This window comes from Protopterus annectens, chromosome 13.part0, assembly GCF_019279795.1.
Source record: "Protopterus annectens isolate FY-2018-M chromosome 13.part0, PAN1.0, whole genome shotgun sequence".
Taxonomy (NCBI): Eukaryota; Metazoa; Chordata; order Ceratodontiformes; family Protopteridae; genus Protopterus; species Protopterus annectens.
The window spans coordinates 1,360,263,570-1,360,291,060 of NC_056747.1; the positions used below are offsets into that span (position 1 = coordinate 1,360,263,570).

General features: G+C 41.7%; 1 protein-coding gene across 2 annotated transcripts in view; it reads left to right on the top strand.

Annotated features, from left to right (window-relative positions):
* Nucleotides 1-27,491, top strand: part of PLEKHM1 (pleckstrin homology and RUN domain containing M1) — a gene marked incomplete in the record, with an annotated part of 788,682 nt that overhangs the window by 154,808 nt on the left and 606,383 nt on the right. For both annotated transcript variants that reach the window (XM_044055392.1, XM_044055391.1), the window contains 1 exon segment: nucleotides 6,524-6,992. In XM_044055392.1, coding sequence (XP_043911327.1) covers nucleotides 6,524-6,992 — 469 coding nt within the window.

Genomic DNA, 27,491 nt, shown 5'->3' on the forward strand with positions numbered 1-27,491 from the left:
TAAACAACAAATCATTTTATCCCAACTTCAGTAGCAGGGAAACTGTGTAGTTACTTTTAAAATAATTAATTTCAGAGTACATGGCAACGATTGAGGTACTAGGCCAGTATAGTATCAATTTCCCATGGAAAGCTCATGCCAGAGGGACGTACTAGTTTTGAGCATTGTAGAACTCTGGATGTTTATTCATTCTTTGTAAAAAAAAAATCAGATTAGCTGACTGGCAGTAATATGCCTCTGAAACTAGGGCTGCAGACTGGCTTGGTTAATAGAGTATGGGCGCTTGTAGTAATCGAAGCATACCTTTGAGTAAAAGGTACTTAGTACTGGGGTTCCTTGTAGTACCCTACCGAGATGAGTTTTGGTAGTGGGGCCCTGTGTGGTACAGTACAGAGATGGGGTAGTTGTAGAGCCCTTTGTAGCACAGTACGCAGATGGGGTAATAGTGGGGTCCTTTGTGGTACAGTAAGACTTAGACCACCCCTCAAGCAGCTACCCCCTTCGCCAAGCCATAGTTATGGCTATGCTCTGGACTACTGGAAATAACTTTGAGATTGGTTAGTAATGGGCTCTTTATGGTGCACTACAGAGAAGGGCAAGTATTGAGGCCCTGTGTGGTTAGTACAGTAATGAAACTGGTTAGCAATGGGCCCTGTGTTTACAGGACTGAGATGAGTTACTAATGGGCCAGGTATTGTACAGTATGTCAGTCATGAACCCTACTGTTAAATGTCCAAATTCTGCTATGTTGGCTGCTACCACTCAGTGTTCCCTTCATGTCTATAGGACTGGGGTAGTAGTTGGGCCCTGTGTGGCACAGTATTGCGATGGGGTAGTAGTTGGGCCCTGTGTGGCACAGTACTGAGGTGGGGTAGTAGTTGGGCCCTATCCTGTACATTACTGAGACTGCTTAATAGTGGGGTCATATTTAGTCCTGTACATGAGACAGGTTAGTTATTGGGCCTTGTTTGATGCAATACCAGGATTGGACATTAGATGGGTTGCATGTGTGCTCCAGTACCCAGGTTGATGAATAGCAGGGCTCTGTGTGGCACAGCTCTGAAATGGGTCAGCAGTGTTTATGGAGACTAGTGAGTAGTAGAGCTTTGTGTGCGACAGCTTTGAGACTGGTTGTCATCATCAATGGTATTGGGAAGATGTTGAAGAGGTCTAAGGTGCTTCTCTGCCCACTTTAAGACTTCTCTCAGGGGGAAGAGAAATGTTAAAAGGTCCGAACAGTGGCTATAATGATGGTTATAATCAGTGCTGAATAACAAACCAGGACTGAATTGTGGAAGCTTACATACAGGGATGAGTTTTGCAGTAGTCTGTGACTCTAATCCAGAATTTTCTAGTCTGTGTGGTGAAACTTCAGTCTTTTAAGCTGGATTCACACAGCTGTCCCTAACTGAGATGAGCTTTCTTAAATACTCCAGCCACCTGTTGTCGGACTGCCAGATAAGGAGTATTGCATGGTTTATTCTTCTACCTGCATACATTTTTGGGAGGGACATTGCACCAGGTTCTGGCTTTTTAATAGATATCAGTGTCAAACTGAGGGTCTGAGTCTGCATTGGAGGAAGGACCTCCCTTTTCTCTGTATGCTATGCTTGTCCCATGGAAATTGGTTCTTTTGGCTGAAGTAGGTGTTGCTTGGGCTATTTTCACCCATCCCATCAAAGAACACCTTTGTGTCTGTCACTGCCAAGCTCCCACGCCACAGTTTTTCTCTGTGGTATAATGGACTGAGGTACCTTACATGAATGTCTATAGCAGTATTGCCAAGCAGTGCTAAGACTGAGGCAGTTAACTGTCTTCAGTGTTGCCCCAACCCCCTCTCCTTAACAGGCAGTTACTTTTCCACTGCAGTCTGTTCCCGTCCCAGTGAGCTGCATACCTGTACAGGACAATGCTCATTATTTATAGTTGGCTGGCTGAAGGAATAAAGGTTATCGTGCTGGCTGTAATACAGCCAGACTGAGTGTTTGCGGGTAGGCAGGAAAAGAAAGGGGGGGCTACTGGGTGGGAGATGGTGCGTGTGCAGGTCCAGCTTGGCGTCTACAGGTAGATTAGGAGAAAAGGTAATTTCTACATTTTCTTCTTTCTGCCTTTGACTGAGATTTAGATTGTCATTGTTTAAACTATTCCTGCAGCAGCACTGATGGAGGGGGAGGTTCCCATCATCTTTGAAGACCTACTTTTATGGATGCTTGCTGAGTTAAGATGCATTGATTGCATTGGATTGGGTGATTTTTTTCTTTGGTACAAGTTTTGCAGTTGTATACCATGCCTCATGCTTTCCTTTTCAATCTTATGTGGCGATGCGTTTTGTGGTCACATCAAATGACCACAGAGAAGCATTCAAACCCCACGTCCTCCAGCTGCACAATAAGTCAAGTGCACCTTCCAGGCCATTGTAGTAGCCTGTACTGAACTCTGTTCCAAAAAGGATTATGAACATTAAAGAACATTAAGTCCTAAGAGCCAAAAATCTACTTCTCCCCAACCTGAAGGTTTGGAAGTTTTGTACTGGTCAAACACAAAACCATATTTATTTAATGCTGTGGTTGTTTTGCTCTTGGCTCCACTGGTCATAAGTAGATGTCTTTTTTGTCAGATGAAGCAACGGTGCATAATAAGTGGTCTGAGAAACTCCAGCTAGTGACTGTCATGGCTGTGTACTCTCCTGCAATTTGATGCGTCCTCTGGGATCTGCTGAGATGATGTCTCTACTTTCAGCCAGTCAGTACATTCTTCGGGGATGAGGACCAGGTATCTCTGGGCTAAAACCAGAGCCTTTATGACCCAGTTATTGCAGCCTGGGGAGCACCGTTAGACTGCCCCTCCCCCCGTAATAAGAAACGTGGGGTAGGCAAACAGGCCAGCTTCTAGGTCCAGAGGAACATCCCTGCAAATCCCTGTGGAGCACTGCCATCTGCAGCCCCCATGAGCTCTAACAATGCTGCTTCATCAAGCACGAATGCATGCTACTGCAGATGACATCCCAACATGCGTTGCACTGCTGGTATAGCATGTGCTGCATGGGCTTATTTTCATGGGTGCAACATCTAGTGCTTCCTCTTGGTGTTACCCAAATGGAAACCCAGAATCACCTCCTCCCCCCAGGATGGCAAACTGGTGTCAGTGGATCCCTCCCATCCCTCACTCCAATGTCCATACTACTAATCGAATATGGGTCATCCAGAATGCAGCTAAGGCTTCTTACCTGTGCACCATGTGGCTGGGCTGCCAAGGTTGTCTACCTAGTCTGCAGGTGTAAATTTAATGCATATGACCAGATCCTTTTAGTTACCAGCGTAAGAATGTCTTACCTTCACCTAGTTTCATTAGCAACTTAAGCAAGATACTGCAGATGCCGCTGTCAGAGCCGGATCCTCCGGGTTGAAATTTCATTCATATTTTTGGATTCTGATAGAGGATTGCTAGACTAGCTGCCATTCCCTCTTCCTTTCCCAGAAACAGTGATTTCCTAACCAACTCAACCCCCCCCCCCCCACTAGCTGCAGTATGTATTTTCCAAAATAGTTAATTGGTGGGCAGAACAGAGATTGGAAGAAAAATGCCTCCTTTTCCTTTGAATTCCCCTGCCCAGCCCCCTTGCTGCCATGAGATTTCATTTTGGACTGCTCTTCCTGTTGCATCTCTCGGTGCCTTCATTTCTAGGAAAAAGAGTAATAATTTTTCTTCCAGTTTGGGAAGATGCATAGTATCTCCATTTTGGAATAGTTTGTTGACATTTATATGTTGTCTTACAGACTCTGCTGTTTAATCGTGTGTGCCATCCTGCAGGTCTGTGCATTGGTTGAGGACAAGATTGTAAATGTTGCAGATTTACATGTAAAACTACTTCTCCAGAGCAGGTGGCTGCAGCACCTCTACAGGTAGGCACTTCCCTCCCATCAGTGCCCTGGGCCTCCAGCACTTTCATCTTCAGACTTCTGTGTGAATCATATCTTCCTCCAGGCATGTCCATCTCTTGTCCTGACTTACTCCAGGCATGTCCATCTCTTGTCCTGACTTACTCCAGGCATGTCCATCTCTTGTCCTGACTTACTCCAGGCATGTCCATCTCTTGTCCTGATATGTGAGTAGCTTCCCCAGCTCATTTTTCCAGGTGTCGTGCAGATATTCTTGGCTCGCTTCCCGTTATCTCCCCAAAAGCAGCCTCATGTAATGGATCTGTGATGTGCTGCAGGATGCACATGTCTGTGGCACCAGGACTGTGACAGGACTGTGACATGCTGCAGGATGTGTATGTCTGTGGCACCAGGACTGTGACAGGACTGTGACGTGCTGCAGGATGTGCATGTATGTGGCACCAGGACTGTGACATGCTGCAGGATGTGCATGTCTGTGGCACCAGGACTGTGACGTGCTGCAGGACGTGCAGGTCTGTGGCACCAGGACTTTGACGTGCTGCAGGATGTGCATGTCTGTGGCACCAGGACTGTGACGTGCTGCAGGATGTGTATGTCTGTGGCACCAGGACTGTGACGTGCTGCAGGATGTGCATGTCTGTGGCACCAGGACTTTGACGTGCTGCAGGATGTGCATGTCTGTGGCACCAGGACTGTGACGTGCTGCAGGACGTGCACGTCTGTGGCACCAGGACTGTGACGTGCTGCAGGACGTGCACGTCTGTGGCACCAGGACTGTGACGTGCTGCAGGACGTGCACGTCTGTGGCACCAGGACTGTGACGTGCTGCAGGGGCGTGCTGCACGTCTGTGGCACCAGGACTGTGACGTGCTGCAGGACGTGCACGTCTGTGGCACCAGGACTGTGACGTGCTGCAGGACGTGCATGTCTGTGGCACCAGGACTTCACACATTTGTGGTTGGCATTAGTAAATTGGCTAAGGCCATATAGATGGTGCTGTATTGAGTAGCCAGAAAATAATTTTTTTCCTATAGACATGAAGAGAACACTGAGTGGTAGCAGCCAACATAGCAGAATTTGGACATTTGCATAGCAGTACCTCCCCTCCACTGGCTAACAGTAGGGTTCATGACTGACATGTGATGCACAAGAGGAGGGTGTTTGAGAGAAGATATAAATATCCAAGTCAATTAAGGGGGCATCACCACCCTGTGGTCCTTCTGCAGAGTGGGGATTTATATACTGAAGGTACATGATGGGGGGCTTTTTGGCACTCTCCAGAAAGTGTTGATAGAGAACATAATGGTGATGATTAAGGTCTTACTTAAGATGGCACCACAGAATTGATAGGATTTGAGGAGGAGGCTTTTTAATAGGAGAGAAAAAAGTTCAACTGTTCTCCCCTCTCTGACTTGCAGTTATGGAAAGCTGCAGACTGTAGTACTGGGGTTTCTGTATAGACTTGGAAAAAGTCTAACAAACTTTTCCTTTAAAAGAGTGAAAAAGTGAACATGTAATTTGTCCCTGTGTTTAGGGTGAGAAGGTGTGTGCAGAGCTTTCATACCATTGTTTGTCCTGCCACAGAATTAGGATTGTGATCAACCATCGACACCTTCATAGGTGCCTTATAACAATTACCTGTCTGCCCTTCATTTACTCTCGATATTAATGAGGTCTGTGTGCCTGCATTTGTGATATGTATGTATGTATCTGTGTGTGTGTATCTCTCTCTATATATGTATATTTATAGATATTTATTTGAGTGTGTTTGTGTGTGTATATATATATATATATATATATATATATATATATATATATATATATATATATATATATATGTATATATATGGGTCTACTTTGATTCACTGAAAACTCATTTCACTGAATTTCAATTCACCCTTAAAAAATCACTGAAAACTCATTTTACTGAATGTAAGTACTGTTGGGAAAATAAAACATATATGCCATTTTCCCCACTGTAGTGCGATCCTGGAGTTAGTATATATAGTTAGGGATGGTGTGGGGGGCATAGCCTGCCACCTACTTAGCTTTTATATTTATCTCATTTCACTGAAAGCTGACAAGATAAAACCAAAAGTAAGGGGGGGGGAGCTTGCCCTCCACACCCCGCATAACTATATATACTAACTCCAGGATCACACTACAGTGGGAAAAAGGGCATATACATTTTATTTGCCCAACAGTACTTAACATTCAGTGAAATGTGTTTCAGTGAAATGAGTTTTCAGTGATTTGAGCTTTCATTGATTTGGTGTGAATGTTTTGAAATTCAGTGAAATGAGTTTTCAGTGAATCAAAGTAGACCCATATATTTGTTTAAATTTATATATATATATATATATATATATATATATATATATATATATATATATACACATATACACATCTATAGTGTGTGTGTGTGTGTGTGTGTGTGTGTGTGTGTGTGTGTCTTTATGTACGTATATAAATGTTTATGTAATATGCATGCATAAGCAGCAGTTTTGATTGTAGGATTTTATGGAAGTGCATGCTGGATGTTTGGCTTTCAGTTAATTTAGCAGTACCTGTTGTACTGTCCTTTCAGTTACTTACCTATTTTTTGTTTTCCTTATCTTTTTAAGGATATTGGATGAGTATAAACCGGTAGAGCCACCAGAAACAAGGACTGAACCAATCCAGCCTTCAGAAGCTAAGAGTGAAACCTCTTCACCAGAACAGCATAATAATCTTCCATCACCACCTTCAGAGGTGCCTGTAGAACAGTTTCCCATCTGCCTTTCATCAGCTGTAGATATTAATAAATACCCACCATGTCTGGAACAATCGGTCATCAGTGTGCCTGCACAGACTCCAGCTCCTACCGAACCTTGTCCACCTTGCATCGGTAATTCTGAGATTCTAGTCTCCAACTCTGAAGTTGTGTCCTCACTCCAGGAGTCTTTGAGGCCGAGAAAGAAGGAAAAGCCCACTAAAGTGCCCAAACGTACCAAAAAGGTCATCACCGTGGCAGCACAATGTAGCGCAGTACAAGATCGGACAGAGAAATGTCCTGTAATAAGTCCTCGCCTTATGTCTCCAGTGGGTATGACGGTGAGTGCCATGTTCCTCCTAGTTTAATTTCTCCAAATATTTTGGGCTTCTAATACCATGACAGGAATGGACCCCATTCCTCAGTCAAAGTGTGATTAAAGTTCATGAAATTAATATTGTTTCAGTGTTTGATGTTAGCTAGAAGTGCACTTCGCAGCAGTGACTCCTCCTGCAGTTCATACAGAGTTACATGCATCGGTAGCATATCTAAATGTGACTGTAAGTTCTTTTTATAAGACCCATTGCTGTTATTACTATTGGAACTGTCTTTGTATCCTCCTTTCACTTTGCCCTCATTTCTGCCTGTAAATCTAGTATTTTATGACTTTGTCTCTGTCAGTACTTAAGATACTGTAATCGCTAGGTGTATCAATTTCAGTGATCAGTGTTACTTTTGTCTTCTTTTCATGGACTGCTATGTCTGGTTTTCTCAGTATCTATTTTTTGAACTGCTGGTAATGTGTGGTCCCATGTGATGTAAACTTCATCATTCTCTATAATGCGTTGTGTCTCAGGTTTCCATAATTCTGAGCTACTTCAGTATTGTAATGTTCGCACAGTCCCCAATGCAACAGTCTTGCCACATTGTTATGCCTTTCAGTATACAGGCCTTCTGCCATTAGTATATCACAACCAGCAACAACATATGGGACTGTTTCCAATGGTGTTTTATAGAACACCTGCATTTGTCTGTTTCTCCCATATATTTATTGAACTTTGTAAACCAGTGTGTACATAGTCCACTATCCTGGGTTGCCAGTATTAACTTTTCATCTTTTGGTTTAAATTCACCTTTCCTTAACCACTCCTGCTTCAGGTCCTGATCAGCATGAGGTTGTTCCAGTTTTCTCTACTTACAACTATATTGATGCCTTTTCCACTTTTCTTGTCTTCTCTTCCAGTCCTCTTTGTATTTCTTTTGTTTTTTGGCACATTCAGTTGTTGCATCATTTTTGTCTACTTCCGGTTTGATTTCCAGTGTAATGTTAAATGATGTAGCTAGAGGCTGTAGGGAGCTGTGTCTTACATTTCCAGTGGGTATGATGGTACATGCCATGTCCGTGATGTAGCTAGAGGCTGTAGGTAACTGTGTCTTGCATTTCCAGTGGGTATGATGGTGAGTGCTATGTCCGTGATGTAGCTAGAGGCTGTAGGTAACTGTCTCTTGCATTTCCAGTGGGTATGATGGTGCGTGCCATGTCCGTGATGTAGCTAGAGGCTGTAGGTAACTGTGTCTTGCATTTCCAGTGCGTATGATGGTGAGTGCTATGTCTGTGATGTAGCTAGAGGCTGTAGGGAGCTGTGTCTTACATTTCCAGTGCGTATGATGGTACATGCCATGTCCGTGATGTAGCTAGAGGCTGTAGGTAACTGTGTCTTGCATTTCCAGTGGGTATGATGGTGCGTGCCATGTCCGTGATGTAGCTAGAGGCTGTAGGTAACTGTGTCTTGCATTTCCAGTGCTTATGATGGTGAGTGCTATGTCTGTGATGTAGCTAGAGGCTGTAGGTAACTGTCTTACATTTCTAGTGGGTATGATGGTGCGTGCCATGTCCGTAATGTAGCTGGTACCAATAGCTGGATGGGCCTTGCATCACAGTTGAACTTTGATTCTAAGTGTGATTGCTGCAGTGTTTGTGGCACTGGAAGTGACTAATACTGCCAGATTCTCATGCAAATGCAGTTAATGGATCCTTTAACATAACATTGCAGGGGTCAGCTTTTATAGGCTCATAGGTAAATACTAGGCTAGCTACTCTTATAGACCATTATAAGCCTACTCATTTTCCCTTTTTGTGCTCGAAGTAACCTATTCCATTTGGTCATGGATTGGCCTTATCCATCCTGTGATTGATAATTATACGTTACCCCTAATGAGAATAACTGGTATCATACCGTAGGTAATTTGAGGAAACTCATTCACGGAGATAAAGCATTTAGGAGCTCCGTGTGTCCATTAGTAGTACAGGGGGCAGTCATGGGGTAAATTTTCTGATGTTCTTCGTGTTTCAGTGTTGCAGTCATTACATTTGGGTAATCTGCTGGCAGGTTGCCCTCAGTCAGCCTGAATAACAAAGTCTTGGGTCCTGTGTCGGTTGCTGTCTCCTCTTCCATGACGTCAGGGGTATAAACCTTACATTCCTGGGTGCAAGCTTGAATACAACTGCCCAGATGGTTTACCTTATGCCAGACAAACAAAGGCAACTGACAACATACTTCAAACAAATGGCAACAAAAACCCAGTTATCTGCAAGACAAATTCTGCAGGCTTTGGGGTTCATGGCATCCTGCATTCTACTAATTCCATATGCGAGACTGCATATGAGGAAACTTCAATGGTACCTAAAAAGTTTATGGAGTCAACATAGTCACAGTCTAGAAACAATGATTCCTCTCATTCCCTGCCTACAACAGCAGTTTCTTTGGTGGGCAGAGACATGTCACCAAAACAAGGGACTATCTTTCACTCTACCTCCTGCCACCCAAACCCTAACCACAGACGCATCAGACTATGCTGGGGGGGGCACCTTTCGGGGAGATGCATTCAGGGTAAATGGAGCCCAAAACAAATGCATCTGCATATCAACCAGAAAGAGTTGCTCGCTGTTCAGAATGCCCTTGACAGCCTTCAAGGGCTTACTTCATCCAGGACAACTACTGATAAAGACGGACAACACCACGGTTATGTGGTACATAAACAAGCAGGGGGGTGCACATTCCTACCCCCTTTGCAGACTAGCCATGGCATTGTGGAACACAGCTTTGACTTACCAAATACATCTTCAAGCTCAATTCCTGCCAGGAAAACAAAATACTCTGGCAGATGACCTAAGCAAAAATCTTACTGACCCACACGAATGGAAACTGGATCTGCAAATATTTAGCATGTTAACACAGAAATGGGGGAGCCCAGACATAGATCTATGTGCCTCTCCCCAAAATTATTAGCTGGATAAATTCTGCACAAGAACTTATCACAGAAAAGCATGGAAAGTGGATGCCCTATCCTTCAGTTGGAAAAACCTATCGGTCTGTGCCTTTCCCCCTCTGCCTCTTCTCTCCAAGGTCTTACTGAAAGTCAGACAGGAAAAAATAAACATGATCCTAGTTGCTTCAGACTGGCCTCGCCAGCACTAGTACCCAATTCTAAGGAATATGTCTTAACTTCCTCCTTGGTACTTGCCTCAAATAACCTCATCTACTGTCTCAGCAGAACAATCAAATTCTGCACACTCAGCTCCAAACTCTGAACCTTGCAGCTTGGCTGATCATTTAATTATTCAAACAACACCTCTCAGTAAATCTGTGATGAATGTCATTTTGGAAGCCAGAAGGCCTAGTACTAGAAAATCTTATGTTGATAAATGGAAGAGATTCTGTGCTTGGAACCAAGCACAAGGAACAGACACAGCAAAGCCTAATATTCCTCAGATTTTACAATATCTGACTGAGATGCATGACAAGGGCCTATCTTATTCTTCAATAAAAATCCATGCCTCTGCCGTCTCGGCTCATTCCAACACATAGCCTTCCCTCTTTTCTCATCCTCTGCTTAAACAGTATCTTAGAGGGGCAAAATTTAAGGCCTCTCAGAAGATCACCAACTCTTGCATGAGACCTCAACTTTGTGCTGGAAAAACTCACCCTGCCCCCTTTTGAACCAGCAGCTCCTGCGGATATAAAATTTCTTTCTTGGAAAACAGCTTTTCTCTTGGCAGTCACTTCAGCAAGAAGGGTTTCAGAACTACAGGCTTTCATGGCTGTGGAGCCTTTTATTACATTTTATCCAGACAGGGTGTCCCTCAGGGCCAATCCTTTTATGCCTAAGGTGGTATCAAGTGTGGCTCTTAACCAGACAATTCACCTGCCAACATTTTACCCAAATCCAAGGGGGACTGGATTCTGCATTCATTGGTTGTGCACAGACACCTAAGATTCTACTTAAACAGGACCAAATCTCTAAAAAAGTCTGAGCAACTACTGGTAGCATGTGCTGTAGGGTCAGAGGGGAAGGCTATATCAAAGCAGACTATTTCCAAGTGGATAAGCCACTGCATTCGTTTCTGCTACCTGCACCATGGTAAACCTGTGCCCAAGGGTATCCGGTCACATTCCACCAGGGCTGCCTCTATCTCAGCAGCTTTTCTCAGAGGGGTTCCAATCAAAGACATTCTAGAGGCGGCTACTTGGAGCTCTGTTCATACCTTCACAAAGCACTGTCATTTGCCTCTCTTCTCCAAACTTGACTTGCTGATATGCAAAAAAAATCTCTCAGTAGTGAGTGGGAAGATGCCTTTTATGCCAGACACTTCTTAGCAGTTTGTAGGATGCCACATTTTAGTGACAGGGGTTTGAGTCTGTCCATGAAGGATATGTTTAGGCTTTGCATCCTTTGATCTCTGTGGGTGTTCCAGTTGTTGCATGTGTCTGGACAGATGTATGCCAAAGGGGGCATTATATTCAATGATTGGCTTAATGACTGTTGAGTAAAGGGGGGCAATGGCATCCCTATATCTAGACACAATCTCTTTGTTTATAAGCTGCACAATATAGAAGGACTTTCTTACGGTAGACACTTGTTGGTCAAAAGATAGGTCATTGTCCGCATAAGTTCCCAAATCGCAAACAACTGGGCCAATTCGTAGTGGTGTATTGTCAATGTGGTTGTTCCGTGGGGTAGATGACTTCCCAAAGGGTACAGTAATGCATTTTTTGGCATTTAGTTTCAGTCCATGATTTTGCCACCAGTTGTATATTTGGGACAAGCCTTCCTGTAAGATGGCCAAGTCATTTGGAGGTTCATTATCTGTAAGATGGCTGCCATTTGGGGGTTCATTGACTGTAAGATGGCTAAGTCATTTGGGGGTTCATTGACTGTTTCTAGCTTGCTATCATTTGCAGACTTGGTCAGCTACAGCCATCTGTTATTGGCTTTTACTTCAGAAAAGTAGATGCCAAGCAGAAGAGGTCCCAGCACAGAACCCATGGGAGACTTTTCTGGTGAGTGGTCTCTTTTGAGGAGGTAACTTCCTCTGTTTTGATTGTCTGCATCCTGTCTGTGAGCCAGTTGACAATCCAGCTGGTGACATGGGGATTTGTTCCCAGTATGTTTAGCTTTTCTACTGGGCCTGAGCAGGGAATTGTGTAAAAGCTTTGGCTAGGTTGAGGTATGAGCTTGTAATATTTTAGGATGAAAAAGAGACTTAAAATATTAATATGTTTAATATCTTATGAGTTTCTTGCTTTTTCCATTAAAGTACTTTTTTGGGCCTTCAGAAGCACATGGATGTTTAATAGATGTCCTTCTATATCACTGTTGCAGTATTCTTTACAATAGAGATTCCCTGCCAAGGGCGGCCCGAGGTTCGAACAGCATACCAAAGCCTTAGGTTGCAAAAGGGACATCGTACATCACACGTATGCTCCCCATGCCTGATGTAATGCATAAAAGTGATGTATGGATGTATCATCCTCAGAACGTCTTTGCAGCCAGTCCGAATGCCATCTTCGATCATCGGTCTAAATGCTCGTTTGTCTGCTGGTTACCAAACAGTTTTTCAGATAAGTGCCCCATTGAGTATTTTCTTCTCATCTTCCTTTATTTTTGTGGTTGTTGTTTTCATGTTATCCGGAAATGGGAAATGCTAGTGTGGGAGATGGATTTCCTCATAAGGACCCATCATGAACAGTGTTTGTTTTGCTTAGCTGCTTCTCACGACCGTAGATCTTGTCCTGTTTGTCAGGTTTGTTCCAAAGACCTTGCATAGTAATTTCTCCTCTTTAGCCATTTACATAGAGAACCAACATCTTAAATTGTTTGCTAAGGGTACCATGGAGGAATTGTCCCTGTCTGAGTGTCAGCCATCCACAAAGAAGACGACCAAGAAAGATTGGCTAGATTCTTCTGCTGTACCACCTCCACTGGATGTCTCTCTCAAGGCTGGTGAAAGCCCGGATGGACCACCTGTTTTTTCAGTCCTCTGCCATGACTGTTTTGGAGGTCTGCATAGGTCTGGTTTCTTGATGGTCCCAGATACTCTGCAGACATCCATTTCGGATGTTCAGGGGGAACTGCAGCCGATTATTTCTGAAGGGCCTAGGGCTGTTGTGCAAATCCTTGTTAGAGAGGAGAGTTCCACTACGCTTACAGAGTCATCAGGAGTCTGAGCTACCCAAGATCATTAGGGCTGATGTTGCCTTGAAAAAGAAGTGTCTAAACTCCAGGCTCTTATGGCTGTTCCTCCTGTTTTTGTTTTTCATAAGGACACGGCGTTTGTTGGGGAGATAAGACAAGATTTAAAAGAATTTATGGATTACATAACGAGGTTTGTCCTTACTTTAATTTCACAGCCAAACACTCAAAGGACATGATAGACTACTTGGATATCACTATCCTTAAAGATTTTACAAATCATAGGTTCGTTTCAAATATTTTCAGAAGGGAAACTTTTTCCAACAGTTATTTGGATTTCCAAAATAATCACCCAACCCACACAAAAAGAAATATATACAAGGGTCAGTTGGTTAGGGCAGGAAGGATGTGCTCTACCAGGGAGATTTTTTTGGAAGAACTAATTAACATCAAGGAATTGTTTAGGGTGAGGGGTTATCCCCACACTATTCTTGATAAAATAGCAGAAGAAATGAAGGAAAGTTGGGGAACCAAATACAAACCCATGTTAGGTAGTAGTGAATTGATCCAAAGAAAAGCTCAAATAGCTTTACAAAAAAGGCTGTTTATAACGCAAGTATGGTTATTCCCTTTGGGGTTGGTGAAAAGACACTATTCATAGGAATTGGAAAATATTCAAGGGGAACCTTGATATTTTTCGACTCTTAGGTCAATCACCAAATTTTATCTACAAAGCAGGCAAAAATTTTAAAAATTTAATGGAGCAAGTTGTATTACCTAGACCTTTACACATTAAAGGAACCCGTAGATGTGAACACTGCAATCAATGCCCCTTTGTTTTGGATAAGGATATTGTATACCCCAAAGGTTACAACAGAGGTATTTGTCTACAAAAAGCAATTGTAACACCAGAGGTGTAATAATACATTTCCATATGCCAAACATGTGAACATTTTTATGTGGGCGAAACAGCCAGGAACTTCAAGACCCGGATTTATGAGCACTTATATGCCATCAGTAAGAATAACACTAATAATGCCCTTTATAGCCACACTTTAGTTTGCCCAGGAGATATGACCTTTAAATTTGGGATTTTGGAAGTTGTGCCACACAACTATAGAGGTGGTTGGTGGGAATTACAAGTTGACTTCAGAGAATTTTACTGGTTTATTAAATTAAATGCCTTGGAAGTACCAGGTTTAAATGATTTTATTTCGATGGTACCCATTTTAAGATAAAGGGCTTTAACTTTTTAATATTCACAACACCCAGTATTTTTATTGTACTTTTTTACTGTGGTTTTATGTGTATTGTGTTTCAGGTGCTTTCATACGTTTTTAAAATGTCTTTAAAATGTTCTCAAAATGTTGGCAATTGATTTTTTTAATTAATCGGTTAATTGATTTATTGTTTTTTGTAGGTATAAATGAGTTGTTTCTAAGGTAGGTGACTGTTTTGTTTGTTTCTGATGATGTCCCCGAAGTGTCATACAGGGGAAGAAAGCTATTGTGCATTATATGAATTAAGATTTTACAGCACTAAACTACCAGGATTTGCCTGCCGTGTGGAGCCTATGGTTTAACTACTGGCTATGGGCATTCCTTTAATTTTATCCTGTAGAGAGAAATGCTGTAAAGTGCAGATGAGGTACAGACGGACTAAATAAAGGTTGGGGGACATGGACAAGTACGATCTGCGAGAGAGCGTACCAGTGAATAAATGCCTGCGTGAGAGAGCGTACCAGTGAATAAATGCCTGCGTGAGGAGCGGCCAGAAAAAATGCAGATAGCAAGACTGATGCCAGTCAACTAGCAAAATTTTCAACAAAGAATTTCTGCAACTTATGCTAGACAATATAGTGTCTTGATGGGCTTCCTCCCAGAATTCCCCAAAAATGCAGCCTAGTCTTACTTATGTATGTGACCGGTCATGGGGAGACCTGAGTGACACCCGAAGGCTTCAGAGGGCAGGTGTTATCATTCAGGGTAATGTAAATGTAACAGAGGCAGGAGGCTACGTGTTTACTTATTTAGATATTATAAAGGGACATTCATCAGTTCACTTCTTCAAGGAATAATTTTGGACAGTAAAAATTAGTCCAGTGACTTGACAGAATGTGTCATGTCACAGGAAGTGTTCATTGAGTGAATCATTGGTAGCGCACTGAATCTTTAGGGATCCTCCTTTCTAGACTGTTTCAGGGCTCTGCAAGTGTTCCCCAAAGGTGCCGCTGAAGTTCATTACCCAATGTGCTAATCTTTTGTATTGCTAAAATTTATAACAGGCCTGCTTCCATCTCCACTTCTTTGTACTTTGAGAAGTGATCTGTCAGCAGTCCATATGTCCCTTCATGGTGACTTTCAGTGAATAGGTGCCCAGTCTTTGAACATTTAGTTCTTCTGTACATTTTTGGTTTAAATTACTCAGGATTTGTAGTTATTGTTAACTTTGAAGTTCATAACATCCTCAGAAATCTTCCAAGTAAGTGTGTACACAGAACAAATTTCACTGAAGGGCTGTCTGTTTTTTTCTTTGATGCAGACTCAGTGTCTTCCTCCTGTGAGTATTGTTTTGCATTTATTAAGAATATTTTGTTCTTTAAGGCCTAAAACCTTTGTGTCTTCTGAAAGTGTTCGAACTTGCTGTGGTGGTACTAGGATCATCCGCACTTCTCCCTATTGGAGATCATTTAGCAGACGGCCGTAAGCATTAAGCACAGTGTATCACCTGAAAAAGAAACGCACTTAACAAAGATGAAAAAGCCCATACCCATGCTCTAAACATGACTAGTCTTTGTCTCTAAATACTTTGCTCTTCCTACCCCATCTACTCATTAAAAGCAACTCCTTCCTTATTAAACTGTTTTACTAACTATCTCTAGAATACCTTGATTGTATTAGCATCCTTTGTTATGTCTGTATTTTGCACTGTAAATTTGTAGATTGTATTAGCATCCTTTGTTATGTCTGTATTCTGCACTGTAAATTTGTAGATTGTATTTGCATGCTTTGTTATGCCTGTATTCTGCACTGTAAATTTGTAGATTGTATTTACATCCTTTGTTATGTCTGTATTCTGCATTGTAAAGTTGGAGATTGTATTTGCATGCTTTGTTATGCCTGTATTCTGCACTGTAAATTTGTAGATTGTATTTACATCCTTTGTTATGCCTGTATTCTGCACTGTAAATTTGTAGATTGTATTTACATCCTTTGTTATGTCTGTATTCTGCACTGTAAATTTGTAGATTGTATTTACATCCTTTGTTATGCCTGTATTCTTCACTGTAAATTTGTAGATTGTATTTACATCCTTTGTTATGCCTGTATTCTGCACTGTAAATTTGTAGATTGTATTTACATCCTTTGTTATGCCTGTATTCTGCACTGTAAATTTGTAGATTGTATTTACATCCTTTGTTATGCCTGTATTCTGCACTGTAAATTTGTAGGTTGTATTTACATCCTTTGTTATGCCTGTATTCTGCACTGTAAATTTGTAGATTGTATTTACATCCTTTGTTATGCCTGTATTCTGCACTGTAAATTTGTAGATTGTATTTACATCCTTTGTTATGCCTGTATTCTGTACTGTAAATTTGTAGATTGTATTTACATCCTTTATGTCTGTATTCTGCACTGTAAATTTGTAGATTGTATTTACATCCTGTATGTCTGTATTCTGCACTGTAAATTTGTAGATTGTATTTACAGCCTTTGTTATGCCTGTATTCTGCACTGTAAATTTGTAGATTGTATTTACATCCTTTGTTATGCCTGTATTCTGCACTGTAAATTTGTAGATTGTATTTACATCCTTTGTTATGCCTTTATTCTGCACTGTAAATTTGTAGATTGTATTTGCATCCTTTGTTATGCCTGTATTCTGCACTGTAAATTTGTAGATTGTATTTGCATCCTTTGTTATGCCTGTATTCTGCACTGTAAATTTGTAGATTGTATTTGCATCCTTTGTTATGCCTGTATTCTGCACTGTAAATGTGTAGATTGTATTTGCATCCTTTGTTATGTCTGTATTCTGCACTGTACATTTGTAGATTGTATTTGCATCCTTTGTTATGTCTGTATTCTGCACTGTAAATTTTAGTGTGATAACCTGTAATGGGTACTGTTAATAGGATTTATTTGTCTCATGTATCCTTAGATGTTATTGTGTTAATTTCATTGTCCTAGCTAGGAGCTTAACTCCCCGGGCCTCTACTGAAAATGGACATGTATCCAGTTAGACTAGCCCGGTCAACAAATAATAAATAAATAAAATAAATAAAAAGCTGAAGAGGCCTCCTGCCTAGGGAGATGGTAGAAAGCATGGGGCCATATTTACTCTTGTCCATCATGTGGAGGACTAGGGATGCCAGGCCTTGTGAGGCATTTTGTTCACTCCTGGTCACTCTAAGTGTATCCCCACCTGTCATTGTAGCCACTTCAGAAGCACACAGTGGGGTCACTTACATGATGCTTGTTAGGCATCCCACTATGTAAATAGGACTTCCATACTGGTCTCCACATTCTAGAATCCTGTGATGGACGTCTGTTCTTTGATTTCTTTCTTCTCTCTTTGTGGCATCCTAAGGTTCAGCCCTGAATTTGGCTGTTCTGACATTTATTATGCAGGGAGACTTGGAAACCCAGTTACCATCCAAGGCAATAGTTCGGGTATGTATGCTTTGCTCCTTCTAGATTTAGCATTGGAGTTCCATGGCCCAGACATGCTGACATCCACTGAAATCAAAATCCTTCTTTGCTAAATTTCACTGCATAAGCTTGCAGGAGACTAGTTAGTTGGTTGTGTGGAATAGAATACATCTTTAGTCTACTAGCCGTCCGTCAGAAGTGGCTCCCTGTCAAAGAGAGGAGAGGTGTGTCCTCCACAAGACAGTACTGACTCTGAAATGGATGAGGGGGATTTCACTTACTTAACTCAAATCCCCCCAACCAGGTTATATCATTTGGTAAGGATATTGTATCATCATGTTTGTGTCAAAAGAATCATCTTCTGAAAGGTGCTCCAGCTGATGAGGGAATCACTGTTAGTGGAGATGGCGTGGTCTGCTTATTACATAAAATGTGCATGGACCTCTAGACTCTGAAGAGCCTAGGTCAGTGGCTTCTTATAGGATTTTAGACCTTTGGGTATGCATTTGAAACAGTGTCACTGGAACTTGATTCACACCTGTCAGTGTTAGAAAGTTTAACAGATTGTGCAGAGGGCCAGACTCCTGTAAATCATTCCATAAGAATCCTGTAGGCAACGTGACACAGCTGTGGTCTCTCTAGATGCAGCTACAGGGTTGAAGAAGACCCTTCCTCTGAATACCTACATGTTTATAATGAAAGTAGGTGTTGCTGTGTTGTACTAGGAAGGACTGCACTGTACTGTTGTAGTTTTCGGGCTTTGAACTGCCAAACCAATATGATAATGTGTCAAGGAGATCCCTTCAAACAAATCGGAGAACTTGGCAGGGAAAATCATAAATGAGGAAGAAAGTTTGCACATTGACCCAGGCAGTCTTCACTGTGAAAAAGCATGCCATCAGTGTGTGCCAATGACTGCATTAATGAGTTGTGGGGGAGTGTGCCCACAGATTCAGTACTACACTATGAGAATTTGGCCTCAGAATTTGGCCACTTCCTGATGATGATGATGATGATGATAAGGGCAGCTGCTGGCTGCCCTACTAGCCAAAATCTGTTGGGTGAACTCTTTCCTAGGATTAATTTAAAAAGAGGAAGGTAATGGAATCTGTAAAACAACTTTTTCCGATACCCAAGTATAGCAGTAGCTGCTCATAGGTTCTTGGGAGTTTACTAGGCTAACGACCACAAGGGCCTTTTTAAGCCTAGCCATGCATCCCAAATCTCTGACATGTTCAGGTACCCTTGATAAGGGTAAGCAGGTTCCCAGGAGATGAACCATTTACAGGTTGCCTGTGTCCGTTACTGATATAGGTGCCAAGCCAGGGATGACTTTCCTGTTCCCCATCCAGTTGTCCAAGTTACGCTTGAATTGGGTTAGGTAGGAACTCTGCTTCATATGGATGGGGAGCCTGTTCCAGAGACTGGGTAGTGTCTGGGATACATATGTCTCTCTCCAGCAGGTCCTGTTTATATCACAAGCACGGTTTAGAATAGGTAATTCTGGTGCTGTTTGTTTTGCTGATATGCAGGTCGTCCATCAGAGTTGGGTCTGACAATTCCCTGTGTGCCAGGCATAAATCTCCCCTCACAGTCAGTCTGTAGGAGACAGAATACAAGGATAGGACCTTGAGGCAGTTTGCGAAGGACATTTTACTTATGCCCTGTATTCTTTTAGTGAAGAACCTCTGCAGACATTCCATTTGTTGGATATGCCTAGTTAGGTGCATATCAAGGGGGGCATTGTACTCAACGGCAGGTATGATGAATGCCGAATACAGTGGAACAATGACTTGTTTGGACCTAGATGCCATACCTTTGTTTATAAGTTGCTCATCATAGAATGATTTCCTCAGTACTGTAGACAAGTGATGGTCAAAGGCTATGTGTGTCCCCCCAAGTCCCTGACTACTGTGTAACTCTAAGGGATGTGTTGTCAATATGATAGTTACCAGGGATTGATGACTTCCCAAAGGATACTATTATGCATTTCTTGACATTTAGTTTTGTTCTATGACTCTGACAGCAGTTGTTTGTCTGTCAACCCCTCCTGGAGAACATTTATGACAGTGTGAGATTCAGTGACAGCTGCTAATTAGCAATCATCTGCAAATTTAGTCAGACAGAGACCACTGACATTGGCCTTAACGTCTGAGAAATAAATGCCAAAAATCAGTGGTCCAAGGACTGATCCCTGAGTTACTATACTTGTGACTGGCCTCTTTATAGAGGTGAACTCCCCAGTTTTAACTTCCTGGGTCCTGTCTGTGTGTCATTTGACTATCCACCAGGTGACATACGGGTTTGTACCTAACCTCTTGAGTTTGTCAACAATGCCAGAGCGGGGTATTGTGTCAAATGCCTTTGCCAGGTGAAGAAAGGCAATGTGAACCATTTTGCCCTCCTCTGTTGCTTTGGTGGCTTTCTCAAAGAAGTCCACCAGGTTGAGTAGGCATGACCTACCTTTGATGAAACGAAACTAAGTTTAGTCCAGTGCTTGAAGTTTACTATATCATTATTGATCATTTCCACGATAATTCTTTCCATAGCTTTGCATATAAGACTTGTGAGACTTAATGGGTCTGTAGTTTCCAGGATCTGTAGATGGCCTACCTTTGTGCAGAGGGATGAATGTTGCTGTTCCCCATTCATGAGGCACGAAGCCTGTTTGGAGGGTACAGTTAAATACCAATTCCAAAGGCCCTGATAGGTCATGTTTCATGCCATTTAGAAGGCATCCTGAAATATTGTCTGGGCCCATTGATGCGGTGTTCTTGACGTTAGAGAGAGCATTAAGGACCTGCTCCCTAGTGACAGTAGGGGCAGTTACATCTCATGGTATCTCCTGAGGGAAGGTTGAGGGGGAGAGAGAGGAGTAAAGTTGGAGGAGAATTTGTCGACCAGTAGATTTGCTATATATACTGGCCCAGTATAAGTGGTTGCATTTACAATGAGCTCTGCACATAATTGTGTATTGCCTTTGAGGTTGTGGACATAGCTAAAGAATGCCCTGTGGCTGTCTTTGGCCTGGGAGGCCAAATTTACCTGAAATTTGGCTTTGGTAGACTTTATTGCCCTCCAAGTTGTTTGTTTAGTTTGATGAGGATGCTTTCATCCTGCTGGGTGCTCCACCTCCTAATATTTGCCATGATTTTCTTCCTCCAGTTATACAGCCTATTGATTATATGATTCCATCAGGGCGGCTTGTTTTTTAATTAGTTCTGTATTTCTTCCTGGTGGGGACAGCTGCCTCTGTGCAGCTATTAACATGCTTGTGTAGGGTTTCTGTGAACAGTTTTGCATAGGCAGCAGTGTTCTCAGGGTTTTTGAGTGCTTCAAATTTTGCCAGGTTATCACTTAATAGCAGAAAGTTAGCCTTAGTCATTCCTGAATATTCCAGGGTTAGCTGGGGGCCCAGGTTTTCTGACCTTATCAGAAAGGAAATTACACTAGAGGGTGTGCAACACTCTCCCATATTAGTGAGGACCAGATCCAGTATGGTTACACCCCTGGTTGGAGTATTTACTGTCTGTTCCAGGGAGTTTGTGTTTACAAAATCCAGGAATTTCTGTGCATGTACATTTGTCATATAGGATTCACAGTTAATAGTGGAGTAATTAAAGTTGCCCATGGATATGGTATTGGGTTGGATGGTTAGTGTTTCTAATAAGTTTAAATACATGGTATGGGTTTCCTGGGTCATAAAGGGGAACCTATAGCCTGCAAGGAAGGTATTGGCTTTTGCCTATGGTGATTTGAACATGGAGCAGCTCAAGTGCATTGTCCTGTTTGACCAACCTTGAGATGTATTTATTTTTTATGTAAATTGAGACACCTCCGCCTTTAGTCTCTGTCTGTGTAGTAGCTGGTCTAAATGTGTGAAAGGCATTATAACCTTGCACTGTTGATGTGCTGTCTGCAGCTTTAAACCATATCTCAGTGACTGTGTAGTTATCGACATTTTCTAGGGTGAAAAGAGCTTCTAGGGAGTAGAATTTTTTGTTTAGGCTCCTAGCATTGAGCAGTAATACCATTAAATTTTTTTGAAAGCAACAGTTTTGATTTGCTGTGTGGGAAGTACTTTCACTTTGGCATTGGCTAAAAAGGCACTATGGGTAAGGCAATGTTTTAGCTTATATTCGAAAGCCTAGAGGGGAGAGGTGCAGACCATCCCCGGTAATGCAGTGGGGTCTGTTGGCCATCTTCTTCCATGCTGACAAATTGTGGCATCATCCTTGGAGAAGGTAAAATGCTGCTCAATGCTAGACTCATATCAGCCTGAGACACATTCCAAGAGCTCCATGGTGTCTTTCTTCATATAGTCTAGGGAGGTATGTCTCTGGTTATTTATACCCATGTGGACTATGAGTCATACTGTTACTTGTGGTCCAATGATCTGAGTGTGTGTAATGTGGCAGATCCTAGCCCTTGATAAACAACTGACTGTGCCTTTCTCCTTTTTCAGCCTGGTGAGAGGGACATCAGTGTGTCTCACAATGGAATCTCCAGTGACCAGAATGTTGGATTGTATAGTGGCTTGTCTTATGGGCTTAGAAGTATCCACTAATTTTATAGAAAACAAATGAAGGCAGGGCAGTTTAAACAGAGTACAGCCTTCTGAAAGAGATAACCATGGTGGTACATGGGGCTAAGAACGAAATGTGGGAGGCAGCAAGACAACGGTAGAGGGGAACAAAGTGCCCTCCCTGTCAAGAAGGCCAGTAACTGGCTACACTGTTGTAAATTCATCCTCCTCCACCAAAGGCCTCTCCACATATCTTGGAAAGATGCATCTTCTTTTGCAAGGAAAACTGATTTCTAGCAACAGCCATTAAATAGGGAAGGAAGGTTAAAAGATTACAAGACAACGTTAAAAGGCCTTCCTGCTTTCTGTGGTGTGCCTCTCACCTACCCTGATCAGAAGGCACTAGCAAAACCTAACCTTATCCAGTTACCAAGGTACTGAGGTTCAGCTTGAGAAAGGGTCTCGAGAGGACCAAGGGAAGTCCGTTTTACTGAAAGCTCTTCCTGCTTTCAGTAAGATTAAAAAAAAGTCTCAGCCAACCCATCCCGGATTCACCTTGAGTGAAGTAATTCCTAAACCTGGCCAAGTTCAGAATGCTAACTCCACCAGCCGTACACTTCTGGTATTTCCAAAAGGACTATTACATCACCCTTGATGTCAGAGCTGCTCCTTTTACTCATTACATCACCATTGATGTCAGAGCTGCTCCTTTTACTCATTACATCACCCTTGCTGTCAGAGCTGCTCCTTTTACTCATTACATCACCCTTGCTGTCAGAGCTGCTCCTTTTACTCATTACATCATCCTTGATGTCAGAGCTGCTCCTTTTACTCATTACATCACCCTTGATGTCAGAGCTGCTCCTTTTACTCATTACATCACCCTTGATGTCAGAGCTGCTCCTTTTACTCATTACATCACCCTTGATGTCAGAGCTGCTCCTTTTACTCATTACATCACCCTTGATGTCAGAGCTGCTCCTTTTACTCATTTCTCTCCGTAAACAGTTTCTGACATTCACACCAGGCTAGGAGCAATTTTACCTTCTTGTCCTTTGGTCTCTTCACTGTCAGTGGTGTTTACCATATGCTTGTCCCTAGTATTTACCCATCTCAGAATGTTTCACCTCTCTGGATGACTTTCTGATTCATTTTTTCCAGTAATAAAACTGTTCACAAAAATGTAGATTAATGTCAAAATGAAGTCCACATTATTGTGAATACACATATATGCACCATTTAATATGCAAATTCATTCTAAAGCTGTAGATCTGATACTTTCTAAAGGTTAGTGGTAATCCTTCCACAGTATATTACCTGTTCATGGCATGCAGTTGTATGTAGTGTGAACAGAAATTGAATCCCCTTGCTGTACTAACTGAAGGAAAACATCATGCAGTGTCTGAGTTACAAATGATAATATATACGCTCTAACATGGAGAAGCCTTATAACAGAATAACATACCAACAGTTAGATAACTATGACATTAGTTAACCTAGAATGTGATGGCAGATTGAAGGGCCACATTAAGCTGGACTGTGATCTAGGAAATTTGACATGGCAGTTCTAGTATTACTTGCAAGGTATGTATAAATCAACCGTCTAATATTACCCACACAGTATACATAAATCAGTCCTCTAGTATTACCTGCAAGGTATACATAGGTCATCCTTCTAGTATTACCTGCATGGTATACTTTGATCAACCCGCTAGTATTATCTGCAAGGTATATGTAAATCAACCCTCTAGCATTACTGCAAAGTGTAAGTAAACCAACCCTGTAGCATTAACTGCAGAGTAATGCATAGATCATCCCTGTAGTATAACCTGCAAGATATGCATAGATCATCCGTCTAGTATTACCTGCAAGGTGTATGTAGATCCACCCTCTAGTACTGCCTGTAGTGTTATTTGCATGGTGTGCATAGATCAGTCCTGTAGTTTAGTCGTTAAATTCTGTTGTAGCAGCATTGATGATAAAAAAAAAATGAGCCTTATTCATCCCACAGCCTTTTCGCAGTGCTGTGGTCAGACCATTATTCCAGACTGTGGAACACTTTTAGGAAATACCCTGCTCATTCAGTCAGTTTTGTCCATTGTTTGAAGGTTGTCGTCAGAAGATTAGAGGTCATTTCTGTAATCTATAACAAAGTTTTTTTTTCAAGGTGGGATTCCCAGTACCCACAAATGTACAAATCTTGTGTGTGGCAAATGGATTCTTGTATTCTATTGGATGTTTTCATTAAGACCATAGTGGTCTGACTTTCAAACATTCCTTTAAACTAGCCAACTACCTACATATGATATGGGAAAATTCCTTCCTCTCCTACAATTTAACTCAGTCCTTAGGTTTCTTTTCTCCCTGCAATACGGTTCCAATATTGTGTAGGTACCAGAAACTTGCTTGTACTTTTTAAAACATTCATTTCCTTGCCTTGGAATCAAAGGAAGGGGAAAGCCCATCTGCTTTTGATTTTAAGCTTAACGTCTTGCATACTTTGCAGAGGAATTTGTCTCTGCCTGCATGACGTACTGTAGACGGAGAAATCTGTAGTTTATCGTGTCAGGTACTGCTATCTGTCTTAGACGAGCAATTAATTCTGCTAATGTCGGAAGCAAAACAGCTGCTATTTAAAAAAAAAAGACTGTATAACTGTTTTCCACTGTTTTACTGCAAATAGGAGATTTAACACTCTCCTTTCATAGCCAAACAAAGCAATAAGGTCAGTGAGGGGTTCAAAGGCAGTTGTCAACTACTCTGACAAATTTACATATGCAGTATCACAGTACTGAAATACTAATGCTTACATGTTTTTATTTATAGTAGTTTATATGGTAAGATAACTTAAATGTAGTATCAAAGATTACTATGACACTTAGAGAAAAGTTAAAAATATTTTTTCATGCAAGTATCAACACATTTATTATTTTCAAGCCCTCCCCCCCCCCACACACACACACACACATACACATTTATACACACACACACACATACACATTTATACACACACATACACATTTATACACACACACACATATATTTATACACACACACACACATATTTATACACACACACACACTTATATTTATACACACACACATATATTTATACACACACACACACATATTTACACACACACACACAAACACATATATTTATATACACACACACACATATTTATACACACACACACACATATTTATAGACACACACACACACATATTTTATACACACACACACAAACACACACATTTATACACACACACACAAACACACACATTTACACACACACACATTTACACACACACACACACACACACATTTATACACACACACACACATATTTATACACACACACACATATTTATACACACACACACATTTATACACACACACACATTTACACACACACACACACACACACACACACACACACACACACACACACACACACACACACACACACACACACACACACACACACACACACACACACACACACACACACACACACACACACACATACACACACACACACCAGGACAGAACTGCAGAGAGAAGGGTGGCACCCATCACGTAGGTGCACTAATAGTGCTCATAAAAATGTCTTTATTTTTATTTTACATTTGTTAACCGGAAAGTCCGACTGGACACAAGTCCTTTTTCAGCGGAGGCCCAGGGAGAAAAGCTCCACGTAAAAGTAAGCTACTACATCACAGATGCAATTAGAATATAACAAACACAGTAAAAGCGCAGTTAAATATACAGTGAGAGACGCATGGTGTAATTAATCATAGCACTAGATATCATTTGTGTTTATATGTACAGTTAGTAAGATTGAATCCAATGTAGTATCAGCATTAGGAACAGGTCGGTTAGTCAGGACCCATATGTGGCCATATCCAGTTTTTGGATAGGTGAGTTTTTAGTAAAGATTTAACGTGAGGAAAGGTTGTGGTGGATATTATACTGGGAGGTAATGTAGTCCAGATTTTAGCTATACAGTTGGAGAAGAGGGATTCCCCAGCCTGATTATTGGCTGTGGAGACTTTTATCAGGGATTTATTATGGATCGTAAAGTTCTGGTACTGGAGTATGGTTGTAGTAGATTTTGCAGGGCAGGTGTCTTTTCTTTCTGATGGAGTAATTTGTGGGCCATTAGTTGTATGTAAAGTAGGAGTTGAGGAAACTCAAGGCAGTTGAGCTGTCTGAGGGCTCTATAGTGATGAGACCTGGAGTTTGACTTGGTTGCAAATCCAGCGATTTTATTATAACATGGTTCAAGTTTTGCAAGGTCAGATTTCCTTAGGTTGGTGAGAGTAGGTGATGCTTAGAGTAGGGTTGAGATAAAGTGTGTTTGAGCTGTTGTGGCTTTTGTGTTGTTTGTGAGGTAAAGTTTATTCCTATACAGAGTACCTATTATGTATTTATTTATTAATTACATTTGTTGACAAGATATGTCCAACTGGGCCAGGGGCCCATTTTCAGCGGGGAACTGGGGAGAAAAGCTCCACATTAGTACAACACAACAAAACAAGCAATAATACAGTGCAAGTAGTAGTACAATAGCAAGCAAGTATAACAGTACAGGAAATAGTACAATGCAAGTACTGGGTATTTTTATCTACTAAACAGAATAAGATAAGGAGGATAGAATTTCAGATGAGGAGAGTAATAGAATTGGGCAAGTAATTAACCTGCAATTAATTAACCTATTTTTTGTGTACTTTTTATGGTTTGAGATATGTGGAAATTACATCTCATGTTATTGTCTATTTCAACTCCTAATAGCTTATTATGGACAGTGGGAGAGATTCTGGTTTTGTTGACAGATTCGGTAGTGAATCAAGAGGGAGCTGTTGTAGTTTTGGTCAGATGAAATAGTACAAGTTTCATTTTGTTGGGGTTCAGGATGAGATGGTAGTTTGTTAGCCGGGTTTCGATTGCAGAAAAGGAGTTTTGGGTGACCACTTGTAATTCGTGAATAGTAGGGGCAGCACAAGTTACTGTGGAGTCATCGGCATACTGAATTAGGGATGCTTGTGGGACTGAGGTGTGGAGGTTTTTGTTGCGTCTTTCGGGTCGCCACAGCGGAACTCCGGTCCGCTGATGTTTGGTAGTGGATTTTTACGTGCCGTGTTACCAGCCCTGATGCATAACCTTCAGCGAAGGCACGCACATT